This window comes from Primulina huaijiensis, chromosome 3, assembly GCF_012295235.1.
Source record: "Primulina huaijiensis isolate GDHJ02 chromosome 3, ASM1229523v2, whole genome shotgun sequence".
Classification (NCBI taxonomy): Eukaryota; Viridiplantae; Streptophyta; class Magnoliopsida; order Lamiales; family Gesneriaceae; genus Primulina; species Primulina huaijiensis.
Window position 1 is genome coordinate 1,921,348 of NC_133308.1, and position 13,670 is coordinate 1,935,017.

The 13,670-nt window shown below is 35.5% G+C and overlaps 1 protein-coding gene and 2 long non-coding RNA genes across 4 annotated transcripts; 1 reads left to right on the plus strand and 2 right to left on the minus strand.

The window, feature by feature from the left end:
• Positions 1–557: 557 nt before the first annotated feature.
• LOC140972054 (uncharacterized) lies at positions 558–3,038 on the minus strand. The gene is made up of 4 exons (XR_012174429.1): positions 1,313–3,038; positions 1,120–1,194; positions 757–954; positions 558–691 (listed from the first exon to the last, which is right to left on the minus strand). It is a non-coding gene; the product is annotated as an uncharacterized lncRNA (long non-coding RNA).
• Positions 3,039–3,773: 735 nt separating this feature from the next.
• LOC140972426 (uncharacterized) lies at positions 3,774–4,993 on the minus strand. Of its 2 annotated transcripts, none has more exons than XR_012174515.1 (3): positions 4,835–4,993; positions 4,389–4,441; positions 3,774–4,294 (listed from the first exon to the last, which is right to left on the minus strand). It is a non-coding gene; the product is annotated as an uncharacterized lncRNA (long non-coding RNA). The 2 variants fall into 2 exon arrangements; XR_012174514.1 differs by having other exon boundaries at positions 4,389–4,445.
• A 4,304-nt stretch (positions 4,994–9,297) lies between these two features.
• On the plus strand, positions 9,298–13,533 carry LOC140974641 (uncharacterized). Its single transcript, XM_073438191.1, has 4 exons — positions 9,298–9,377; positions 10,883–12,807; positions 13,163–13,236; positions 13,327–13,533. The coding sequence occupies exons 1-4, from the start codon at positions 9,298–9,300 to the stop codon at positions 13,531–13,533; spliced, it is 2,286 nt and encodes a 761-aa protein (XP_073294292.1).
• The last annotated feature ends 137 nt before the right edge of the window (positions 13,534–13,670 follow it).

Consider the following 13,670-nt stretch of genomic DNA (forward strand, 5'->3'; position numbering starts at 1 on the left):
CAGATCTCTTCACAAAGGCACTTCCTACGACAATATTCAGAAAGCACATATATAATATTGGGATGCGCAATCTACGAAATTTGTGAAGAATTGTTCGTGTCAACATGAGGGGGAGTTTACGTGACTGCACTCTTTTTCCCTTACTATGGTTTTTATCCCAATGGGTTTTTCCTAGTAAGGTTTTTAACGAGGCAGTATAAAAACACGTAATGTATACAATCATTATGATCATCATCACAAGGGGGAGTGTTGAAAAATTATTTAAAAATGTGTTAAATATTTGTGTTGAAAATGTGAATGTTGAATGTTGAAAATTAGGTAAAATTAGGTGTTGAATATTGAAAATTAGTGTGTGATGATGTAGGTAATGATGTATTTTATTTTTGGATTATTTGTAAAAATTTTCTATAAATAGATCTCTCATTTGTGAAGAAAATCACAATTGAGTTGAGAGAAAAATATTATAAAGTGTGTAGTGTGATAATTTTGAGAGTTTGAGATTTTTACGTTTCACCGTAAATTTTTACTTTTTCACAACACATTCATGTATTTAAACATGTGTTCTGATTCTAAGTCAAGAATGGTGAAAGCAAGTATTATGAGACACATAGAACTCAAAAACTGTGTACAGATTAAATCCAGAAGGATGAGGCAATGGCAACCTTGCAACACATCTTCAACCAGCAAGCAGCTGAGTACACTACAAAAAAGTATGAGAGCGAGAGACAGAGAGTGTGGGAGTGAGAGAGATATCACCTCAGGATGAAACCACTGAACTCAACAGTAACACCCGGATCGTCCAGGTTAGTTGAATAAAACAGATTTTTGAAAAAATAGTGTAGTAATTCAATAGTTATTCAGGAAATAAAAGAAGTAAAATCTTTCTCTAAATTTAGACTGTTAGATTCCCCGAGGTTGAGACTTCTCATTTCGTGGCCAAAAACTTTTAGTCCCCTGTAATTGGCAAAAAATATAACGTCATGGCTACTTCATGCAAGCACTTTAGAAGGGTAATAATAACTAATGAAAAAGACGGGTAGATGAGTTCAAAGCAATAGGTTTTAAGAACAACAAGGTTCCTTTTTCTGATATTTTATTCTAGAGAAAAGAAGAACTTACTTTTGTGTTAATTTCCTTTAGAGTCTCCAATGACTCCGAAAGCTCTAATTGTTTGGATGCCATCGCAAGCAAGGCCTACACACAACAATTTATCTCTATAAGTCATAATCATCAATCATTTCAAGGACCAGATTCAATGGAATCAATTTAGGCATATCATGTTAAAGACTGAACCATTAACTACACATAATACCTTTTTCGTCTTCTGAAGTCGTACTCAAGTGATTTTATGCGATCCAGAGATTCAAGTAGTATGTCATCTTTTTCTGGTGGAATTCCTGCAGGTTTTTTCAACAGTTCAGTCACCGCATTCTCTAAATGCTGCAATTTCTGGCAGCATGGATGGAGAAGCTCCACAGTATTTGGCTGTGCAAACTGTTGATCCTGACAATTTCCTTGATGATTTTCTGTTGCAATCTCGTTATTTTGCTCCTTGAATAATCTTCCTGCCAGCACACCGAACAATAGACATATATATGCAAGTACTCAGAAGATTACATCTGTCAATGTGGTAGTGATTGATCCCTTTAATAGCCTTGTTCGATAAGCCAGCCTAGTCAAATCTATATATAGTAAGGTCAAGATTTGTATCTGATGCTAGAGATACATGTAAACTGCTTCGCAACTATTAAACACTCAATGACCTGATACTGATGACACTTTATTCTTCTAGAAATTGATGCAACTTATAGATGCAGAACACTGTAACGCTGCACTAAATGTTTTGACCGTAGATCTTCGTCGTCTCACAGATTAGTGAACAGAACATAAGCTTCTGAATCCATTACTTACATTCATAATTTTCTAAGAATACATAGAATTGAAGTAACTTCTGATGCACAGCAGAAACGAAAAAAGTAACATAATTTTCAAAGCACCTTTAGTCTAGTAAATGCTATACTACTGCACATATATGCTGCAAGTAAGACATGCATGATTCCAGCAGGTAAATAATCAGAATATGAAAGACACGATTAGCAAAATCAGCCTGATGTTTATGTACCAGATGGATCATGACTGTCATCTGTCGCCACAAAATTATAGGGCCTTGATATTGTTCCCCGGGTCAAACAACAAAAAAGACAAAAAGAAGGAAATAAGATTTTTCACCTTAAAAATTTAGCCATGTGGCATTCTTCAAATAGAGCAAAAGGTTTAAAATTGTGGTCTGAGGGTCCAGTAGTAGGGGAGGGAATGGATATATTACTAAGATGTAGGAAGAAGGCTAGAAAATATTATCTCATCTCACCCTCAGCCAGACTTCTCTTTCTGCCTCTTTATTAAAATTTGGTTACATCTGTTAGGCGTAGAACCCTGTGAAGGCAAAAAAAAGAGAAGCTCTGGAGACTCTCTTGGCAAACTACATCACTTTAATTTCCATTCAATAGTTGTGTAAAACAAGATAGTGCCGCCAAATGATGAAACTCTCATAGCATCAATAAAATTATAGTCCTTAAAGTTGCTAATCAGTAAAGAATCACTTTGCTCATTCCCACCCACTTGATTCGCTGAAAGACATCCATTTGACAGGAGGATCTTTTAACAAACGACAAGATCTTCTCTCACCTCAAGAAGTTGCATACAAGTGAAGCGCATGATCACATTTTCTAAATGAAATATTCCTCCATCATCAAGCGTGAAACGAAAAGAAAATCTTGCGATCTCATATTTAGACCATGCCAAATATGAAATCCAAATTGTCTTTTGTTAAAATAGTGAGTTGTTTCCTGGAAACATGGCACATCCTTGTAACGCATGCCAAATAGCCTTACTCATACTAAATGATGTATGAACCTAACATTTCTTACATTTGTACAATGTGCTCTTGCTTCCATGGTATGATCTGAAAGGGATTTTAAACTAGAAGCTTGAGAAATTTCACCCCTCGATTTCTGTTCAGAGAAGTGAGGCAGAGTTAGATTTCACACAGCCTAAAGGTGAATAAAGTCGGTAGTCACACTTATCAGTAACCATATTCACTTCCAAATGATTGGCTTGAAATCATCAAGACGAGATAAAAGATATAAAAGCAAAAGTGTTTAATAGAAGGATATATTCTATTTATTATTTTAAAAGTCCAATGTCATAAATTTCTTTGCATATAAAAGAAGAGAGGCAGAGATCACTGTTTACTCGGTAAAAAAAACAGAAAAAGAAAAACCAATTTTAAGTGAGTATTTTCACGCATAGAAACACTTACTCGTGTTAAAATGTCAGGAAAGCTAATAAGCAAAGTGAAAATGGAAAAGCACCCATTATTACGACGAACTCAATGGATCAGAAAACTCTCAAAGGTGCTTGATAAAGCTCCTATAGGTGGTAGTTTGTACCACAACTTAGATTCTAAACCAATAAAATTAATGATTTTTGCGTTTAAATGGAAGAATCAACCATTCAACACTTATAATAATGAGAGAAAATCCTTAAAAAAATAATGATAATAATAACTCCACTATTTCTGCATCTTATATTTGGAATGGAAACTGTGAGAATGTTTAAGTTCCAAAGGAACAAAACAGGGTAAGCAGGAGTGCTCACGCCTTCGGGTCTTTCGTTGGAAGAATAGTCTCGAATTCCAAAAGATGTTTCAGAAACTTATGAAAACTTGTGACGGCAGACCAAATTTTTTTAAAAATAATTATAATAATTATCGAACAAACATATTATAGTATCAAGTTTTATTCATTTTTTTCACTAGTAACAATATAAATTTGGGGATAAGTTTTCTTAATTGTTAGAAGTTATTCCGTTTATGTGGCATCATCAACCAGAAGACAATGAAGTTTATTTCATCAAGAAGTAGATTGAATCAAATAAAATTTCCCCATTTAGCTGTCAAATTTAAAGTTCCAATGTAGATCAGTAGATGATGACCTCAACAAAGTATGATAATCATCTTGATGGACCGGAAGTAAGTCCTTTTCATTCAAATCATTACGAAAAGAGTCAACTGCCTTTTCTTCCTCTTCATCTAGTAACTCTTCGGTAGAAATTGACTCAAATCTGCAATGCACAAGCCGCTTGCTGTGTTTCTTTGAAGTATGTCTGATTCTAGTTGAAGCACTAACTGCCTTTTTCCTTAAAGATCTAATCCGATGCCTTCTTTTCTCATCTGCAGACATGATATCATGATCTGATCTTTTTTCTCCGTCATCTTCACGAACATAAACTATTTCTACTAAACAAAATATCAAAACAATCTGACTAATTGAGTGCATAAAATTTATGGCGATAAATAGCCAAAATTTTGAACTTGAAACCACAATTACCTGACATTCTTCAACCAGTCACAGTTCAATCCGCACAAATATGAAGCATCAATCTATCTAACAAATAAAGTTTGTAAATTTTGTTATAAGAACGGGAGCAAAGGCAATGCAGCGCAGATTTTATAAAATCCATTAAGGTAATAAGTAATAACTGAAGAACAGATTTGGTAAACCCAAGGGAATAAATAAACTTTGAACCACCGATTCCGTAAATCTCCATATTCATAGTTCAGGTTCACTTGCCGTCGAAACAGGTCAAAAATGGAATAAAAAAGGCGTTAAAATCAATAAAAGCGACAAAAATCAGTTCACCTCAACATTTTCAAAAAATTTAATTAAATCTCCGACGCTAACGAGGCAAGTGACAAACATAGATACAATCCAACAAGAAACAAAAACAAAAGTCTACACACACTGGCACACACATGTAATCAAACAGCAATCACCTTCCAGCTAACAGCATTCAAACACTGGCGATGATCGGCAAACCGTGATCACTCCTCCTTCCTCGCCGATGGATAAATACGCATTAAAGCCATATATTGGTACATGAATCCGCTTTGTTTCTGTTCTATAAAGACGAATCTCGTGAAAGCATGAATAACATTCACTGTTACATATAAATGCTCGTAGTGAAGAGAATTGTATCGAAGAGGTACGTTTCTGCTATAAGAGAGAACAGAAACGATGTCGCTTTCGAGAAGTATGATCGCCGTACACAAGTTTTAACACGTTAGATATTTTTTACAAAATGAAGTTAATTATGATTGCCAAAATAATTAACACACCCGTGTTATATCATCAAGCAATGACTGAGCGTGTCTAATTAGGTATTGTGGGGACCTGGACTCTAACTCAATTCTTTTTGAGATTAATTGGATCTTTGTTAGAAAATGTGGGTCAAAATTTTACTTTTAATAATAAAACAAATGTAAATAAACCTACACAAGTAATGTCTCCATTTTATTTCAACAAACATAAATTCATGTCTTATTTCAATACATTCATAACAACTAGTGTTCAATACCAACTACAAACCACATTGTAGTACATGTCTAGTAAGAAACCACTAGAAATCTTCTTCTACGCCCGTAATCTCCACGCTATCTCGATCTCTCATCTTTGTCTCGACCCTGATCCTGTCCCACCTGTGATCATGCACACATACAGACACAACCACAGCCGGATACTCCGGTGAGAACAAATCCCAGTATAAAACATGGTACACATGCATATACACAATATAAATCATGAAGCATACTCTCATGAATAGAATCAATGGCAATAGGTTCCATAATCTATGAAACCAAATCAATGTCAGCATGCAAAGGAAATCGAAATCATATCTTGACTCGACTCGACTCGACTCTACCTCTAGGGATCCCGGTGTGAATAAGACGTCACAATCTGCCACCTACCCTCTCAATAGGGGTGACGGTACGTCTTATTCCTAGATTTCGGTCATGTCTATATCGAATGTCTACAATCGGAGTCAATTCTGCTCCTATGCGTCGATATCACCGAACGTCTAGCTTGGCAAGTCTGCCAATGACTCTCCTATCTTAAATGCTTGAATATAAATATATAAACAAAGCATCAACATATAAAAAATAACAATCGAGGATGTGATTTTGGGAAACTCAAATCAGATCTAATTCGAATTATATCTTCCCGAATCAACATGAATTATACATTTCCTTCTGTCAATCTGATTCTGTCAAAGTCTCGAACTCAAAGCCTGTCAATACTCGATGTCCAGTTGAAGCCTGCGTCGATAGGAACACAGTACTAAAGTCGGATCGAAATTCTGACGAGCGGATCTTGCACAATCACAAATCTAAAATATGAAAAGGCGTAGGGATTTCCGTAGCTTTCTCGTTTCCTTCTTTCCAAATGAATCTGAATGAAGCAGCTTGTGTATATATATCTCAAGTTGCATGTAAGTGAAACGTGGCTCATTTTCATACAAATCAGGCGGCGCTCAGGCGGTCACAAATTACCGCTCGGGCGTCGAACACTCTGTACGGTACCTTAACGTGTTGCACTGGCGCTCAGGCGGTCATTTTCTACCGCTCGGGCGCCAGATGTTCTGTCCAAATGATCATCGTATTAAACATTGGCGCTCGGGCGGTCATTTTCTACCGCTCGGGCGCCAATAGTTCTGTCCAAAAAATTGCATAATCATATGCTTTGCCCAATCTAGTCTCGGAATGGTCCGTCTATGATTACATCAATTCAAAATCAATAATCTCAGCTTAACATGATATAAAATCTCGAGCATTACAGGTATAATGACAGGTATCTGTTACAATCTCCATAATAGAGACAAAATAGTGTCTTGGTCTTTTTTTTATCTTCCAATTTTACCCTTATTTGATACAAATATTACATTTTTGTTTTCATATTTTTAAATGTCAACAAGCACTTTTGTTTTTATTTTTTTTCATTACAACAATTCACATAACACTTTAGTCCCTCGATAATTTGTCAAATTTCACTTTAATTTCTCGATAATTATATATAAAAAAAAACACACGCACTGTTATGTGAAAAAGTTTGACGGTTCTTATATCATACTACTGCTATATGTAGATGATATGTTGAAAGCTGGAGCTCGTCTGGAAGAAATTGATAAACTCAAGAAAGATTTATCAAAGGAATTTGCCATGAAGGATTTGGGTACTGCAAAGCAAATCCTTGGAATGAGGATCTTTAGAGACCAGGTGAATGGATTCTTGAAGTTATCTCAAGAAGAGTACGTGAAAAAGGTGGTTAGCAGATTTAATATGGATGAAGCAAAATCTGTGAGTACTCCTTTGGCTAGTCATTTCAAACTAACCAAAGCACAATCACCATCGACGGAGCAGGAGCAGGCTTATATGAATAAGGTTCCTTATGCTTCTGCTGTCGGAAGCCTCATGTATGCAATGGTGTGCACAAGACCAGACATAGCACATGCAGTGGGAGTTGTGAGCAGGTTTATGACTAATCCAGGAAACCAACATTGGGAAGCAGTTAAGTGGATTCTCAGGTATTTGAAAGGTACTGCTATTTGTTCTTTTTGCTTCAGGAGATCAAAATTGGGCTTACAGGGTTTTGTCGATGTCGATATGGGTGGTGACCTAGATGGCAGGAAAAGTACTACTGGATATGTATTCACATTAAGTGGTACAGTTGTAGGCTGGGTGTCTAAGCTGCAAAAGTTTGTTGCGCTTTCGGCTACTGAGGCTGAGTATGTTGCAGTTACAGAAGCTAGCAAGGAGATGATATGGTTGAAATCCTTTCTGGAGGAATTGGGTCAGAAGCTTGAAGATAGCACATTATACTGTGACAGTTAGAGTGCTATTCATTTAGCAAAAAATCATGTTTAGCATGCTGGGACAAAGCATATACAGGTTAGGTACCATTTCATCAGATCAGTGCTGGAAGATGAAGTCTTGATGCTGGAGAAGATTCTTGGAAGTAAAAATCCAGCCGATATGCTCACGAAGACGGTAACCATTGACAAACTGAAGTTGTGTTCAACTTCAGTTGGACTGCAAGAATAAATGATGATATATGAGCTGCTGCAATGATGATGTGAAGACGTGATTGAAATCAAGTCTTCAAGTGGGAGAATTGTTAGGTGAGAAAATTGGTATCCCACATCGGGAATTCCAAAAAGTTGGTTAAAGAAATTTGTTATAAATTGTGCCTTCCTTGTTTGCTTTTAGTATCCCAAAATCAAAAGTTTTTCAGCTTTAATAAAAAGAGAGTGCATAGAAAAAAAGAGTGTATTTTTTTCTTGAGTGCATGAATTCTCTTGTGTGAGTTAGAGAAATTATTTTCTCGGTATACTCGGATTGGGAGTGTGAGAAATATTGAGTGTATTGGTGTATACACTTGTTGTAATATTTTTTCCAGTTATAAAAGTTGCAGTGCTCCGTGGACGTAGCCTATATTGGGTGAACCACGTAAATCTTTGTGTTCTTGTTGGTTATTTTATTCCTCAATTTTTTGGTACTATTATCATCGTGATCGACATCGTTTCGGGTGTAATTCCCTAACACGCACCGCGTATGCAAAGTAGCTAGTTTATAGAGTGAATAGGGGCATGCCTGGAGTAAGTCATTTGATCTGTTTTTGTCTTTACCTTTGATAAATTATAAATCTATTAATAATAATCTCTCTAATAGAAACAAAAATGATGTCGTGGTTTGTTCTTCACTCTTCTAATTTTATGTTTATGTGATATCAATATTACATTTTTGTTTTTATTTTTTTAATTCAACAAATATTTTTTTATTTTTTTAATTACAGCAATTCAAATATTATTTTAGTCCTTCGATAATTTGTCAAATTTCACTTTAATCTTTCAATAATTATAAAAAAAACTGTACACATACGCACCGCGTATGCATAATAGCTAGTTTAATCCCGATTTATTTGAGATTGTTTCTTTATTACGAAATATTATTTGAGAGTTCAATATCGAAAGGGCTCCATTCACCGCCTTATTGTCCTGAGTTCGGGTGGGGCTCCGTTTATGTCGGTTGTTCTGGGATGCCACGCTAAACGGTGCCGTACCAAGGAACACCTCCCAGTTTGGGCTCAGACAACAAGCTAAGATTTGGGCTCTTAGTCTGTGTGCATGGGCTAAAATATTTCTGGACTCGGATCCGGTAAGCCTAATTGCCTAATTCGGGTCGGGTCGAAAAATTATTTATGTTATTTAAATTGTCTTGAATATGATGAAGATAGAATATCGCAATGAAATGATGGGGGTGAAAATGGGGTCAGACACTTGAATGAACATACAAACAACGTCAAAAGTTCTCTTTTTTGGCTGAGAAATGAGAACACGCATTTGGAGCTATTCCAGTGACTGGTTTCTTCATATTTCCTTGAAACAGAGCCCTTCTTCCCTCAAATGGCGGTCACGGTTCTTTCCTTTGCGGAGGTTTCCGAGCATAACACCAACAAGGATTGCTGGTCATCATTAATGGCAAGGTTCGTTTCATGAGATGGGTTTTTGGTTGTATCCATGCCTTCCAGGGCCGTGCTTCTTCAGAGTCATGAGAGTCCAATGACTCAGGCCCAATTTTTTTTGGGGCCCAAAAATTTTAAAAAAAATTTAGTATATATAAAAGAAAAAACTGTTTTTTTTAATTTATAAATATTAAAAAATAAAGAATAATAAAATATCAAATAAAAGCTTGTAAAATTGCTTATCCCAAACCCGGCGAGAAACACAGAAGCAGCGGCCAAGGTGATATCTATCCTTCGTCTTCTCTATCTATCCTTCGGCCAAGGTGATATCTATCCTTCTGGGTTTTTGTTTGACGCATGTAGACGATAGCCTTGCATCCAAAATTTACCATGATTTCTTGTGATAAAAAGCCAATCCTAATTTTGTGTCTTAAAGGAGGGGCGAGAATGGGAGCGAAGAAATTCAGAAATGTAGAAAACTACCTGACTGACAAGTCCTCTGAATAAAATAACGAGAATATCGTGCAATCTAAATTTCAATAAATAAGTATTTACTGCATTCTTGACTTGAAAGAATTTATTGTTGTGTTGTGGGAGTTTTAATGGTTTCCTCCTTCAAAAGTTGGGAAATTTGGCATATATCCATTTTTTTTGTTATATATTGTCTCATAGAGTAGAGTGATTAGGAAAGCTTTCTTTTACTTTTCTAAGTGAACTTCGATTTTGACAAATCATAACAAATCAAATTTTAGAAATGTCCTTTCACTTGAAATCTCTCTAATAATTAGTTATACTTCATAAATACCCTCTTTAATTTGTGATAACACATTTTACTATTTTTATGGAAGAAATTTAATATCTTATAAACTGTTACATTTTCAACTCATCAGATTGAAAAATCACATTTTGTTTGGACGATGCTAACCTGCAGGCTAATCACCAAAGCACTTTGCTAATCTAGTTTTTAGGTGATTGTGGTGGATACATGTGTAAAAACATGATTTTGATATTGAGATACGGCGGAAGAATGACAGCTAAGTTAAACAAGAAGGGGTGGAAGTTAAACTTACATTTCTGAATTGTTTTCACTTGGGTCCTTTTTTTTAATCGACTATTATTTTTTCGAGAATTGTCTCTTGTGTCTGTCAAAGTCAATTGCTTTACCTCAACTGATTTGGGAAAACTCATTTTACTCATTGTCCACCCACCCCCATTTACCTCACGTCGCTTTGAAAAGCTCCTTTTGCACATAGTGAGCTTCACCTATTTTGAAACTGACATGTATGTAGTAAAGACGTTGGACAATGCAGAAAGTGTGATAATGCAGTATCGCTCGCTTGCCAAAGTTGCTGAGAATCCATTTCACATGTTGAATAATTGAATGTTAATTAAATAGATAAAATCTTGATCTGATATGATTTAATAACCAGCTGATTAGTTTACTCATCAAAACAAAAATATTCATTACTGTCTTTAAACATAGACCTGCTTTTGTTGTTCATTGAATTATTTTTTTGAATTCTTAGGTTAATCATGCTTCCTAAGTATATGTCTGGGTCTCAAAAAAGAAAAAGAAAGCTAAAGATTGAAGAAATGATTCAAAGTCAAGCTGGAGATATCAACAAGTACTTTGTTTCAAACAAAAACATAGTTGAAGAGGTTGAAGACACGATTGATAATTCAATTAGCAGAGAACAAGATAATGAATTGGATGAGAATGAGATTGATATTAAAAAAGTCCTTGAGTCTGTCAATGTGGATGTATTCAATGATCATGAGAAAGATGAAGAGTTTGTTCAATATGAGAACTTGAATCAGGAAACTTGGTGTGATGATCCGGCAAAGTGGGACAACATTGATCAAAAAGTTAGAAACTTTTTAGTAGAAAGAGGTCCGAATAGAGATGTCATAAATGTGTTTCCTAAAGATAGCGCTAACAGGCATTTCAATGTGTCACTTTATAAGAGAATTTTGCCAAACAGGGAGGAAAGTGATAGAAGATGGCTATTATATTCAGTGTCTTGTAACAAGATTTTTTGTTTTTGCTGTAAGTTATTCAAGAAGCAAGTAACCAAGACTGGATATGGTCAGTTAGCTAATGAAGGATACAATGATTGGCATAATTTGAGTCGATGTCTTACAAATCATGAAGCGAGTAAGGAGCATATGGAGTGTATGACGAATTGGCTTGAATTGGAAAGAATATTGAAGACAAATAAAGTGATTGATGCAGGAGTACAAGTAAAAATTAATAAAGAAAGAGAACATTGGAAACAAGTGTTACAGAGGATAATCGCAGTTGTTCAACGATTGGCAAAAAATAACTTAGCATTTCGAGGAAGTTGTGAAAAACTTTATGTTGAAAACAATGGTTTGTTTCTACAAATGATTGAAATGATTGCAGAGTTTGATCCAATAATGAAAGAGCACCTCCGACGGATTAAAGACCATGAGACTTATACTACATATCTTGGTTGCAGAATTCAAAATGAGTTGATACAGATGTCAGCAAGCGAGGTAAGAAAAACAATACTTGCAAAGGTAAGACAAGCAAAATATTTTTCAATCATATTAGATTGTACTCCTGATATCAGTCACAAAGAGCAAATGTCCATTGTCATACGTTGTTTAAATGATTCAAAAAGTTTCACAAAAGTAGACGAATATTGGGTGCAATGTTTAGATGTTGATGATACTTCGGGACTTGGGCTTTTTATGCATCTTAAAAATGCTTTAGTGAATCTTGAGCTTGATATTGATGATATTAGAGGTCAAGGATATGATAATGGATCTAATATGAAAAGTAGTCATAAAGGTGTACAAAAAAGGTTACTTGAAATGAATCCCAGAGCTTTTTATACTCATTGTGGTTGTCATAGTCTCAATTTAGCCTTGTGTGATATGGCTAATTGTTGTCCTAAGGCTATGTCATTTTTTGGAGTAATACAACGGATCTATACATTGTTCTCCTCTTCTACCAAGCGGTGGAAGATTTTCAAAGATCACGTGAAGGGTTTGACAGTTAAGCCATTGTCACAAACACGATGGGAAAGTCATGTTGAGAGTGTTAAACCTATAAAGGAGCAAATTGCACAAATAAGAGATGCTTTGTATGACTTGGCAAATGAAAGTGAAGATCCCAAAACGAAGAGTGAAGCTGAATCCTTAGCGTTATATGAACTTGAGAATTTTGAATTCTTGCTTGGTGTGGTAATTTGGTACAAGTTGTTGCATGCTATCAACACCGTGAGCAAATTTCTTCAATCTGAAAATATGGATATTGATGTTGCTATCAAACTTTTACAAGGAATTGTTTTATTTCTTGAAGAATTTAGAGAAGATGGTTACGATAAGGCCATGGTTGAAGCTAAAGAAATGGCATGTGAGATGGGCATTGAAGCTGTATTTCGAGAGAAATGTGTTATTCGAAGAAAGAAACAATTTGGTGAAAGTAACAGTGAAGAAGTGATACAGTGAACTGCAGAATCTTTTCGAATTAACTACTTTCTCTTTATAATCGATCAAGCTCGTTCTTCTATGAAAGCTCGATTTGAACAGTTTCAAAAATATGAAGAAACATTTGGTTTTTTGTTCAATCTAGAGAGGTTACAACGTGCAGACGATCAAACCTTGTTGAGGTCTTGCAAGAATCTTGAAAAATCGCTATGGAACTAAAAAAAATATGAACACGCATTATGATTCAGAGACCTCTTTTTAAAAGTTAGACTCAAGCCCAAATATTGTTAGGATCGGCCCTAATGCCTTCTTATGTTTTGATTGATATCATATACATGCATGTTTTTCAGTACCATCTCGTGTTTCTCGATATCATGTCGACATGTTTATTTATGATGTGGAAGATCACCCTGGTGGTGATGAGGTTTTGTTGTCTGCAGTAGGTAACGTTGGTTCTTGTTTCCTAATATTTATATTATCATACACACATGCTGGTGGTTTAACCATTTGGCAGGGAAGGACGAAAGCCAAGATTTCGAGGCTGTCGGGATTCTACGTAGGCGATGTTAATTTGTCGACAATTCCAACCAAGAACTACAGACCTCCAAAGCAACCACGCTACAATCAGGACAAAACACCTCAATTCATAGTGAAGTTGCTCCAATTCTTGGTTCCCCTTTCTATATTGGGCTTGGCTCTCGACATTTTAGTTTCCCTGTGAATGATTTCACATGTAAATAGGTATTATTAAAAATTAGCAATATGAGTTATCAGCTATCAAAATAAATCATGTGGTTGTATCTGAATAGAGTGATTTGACTTCTAGAGAATGATTTGATAAGTGAATTTATAGCTTAT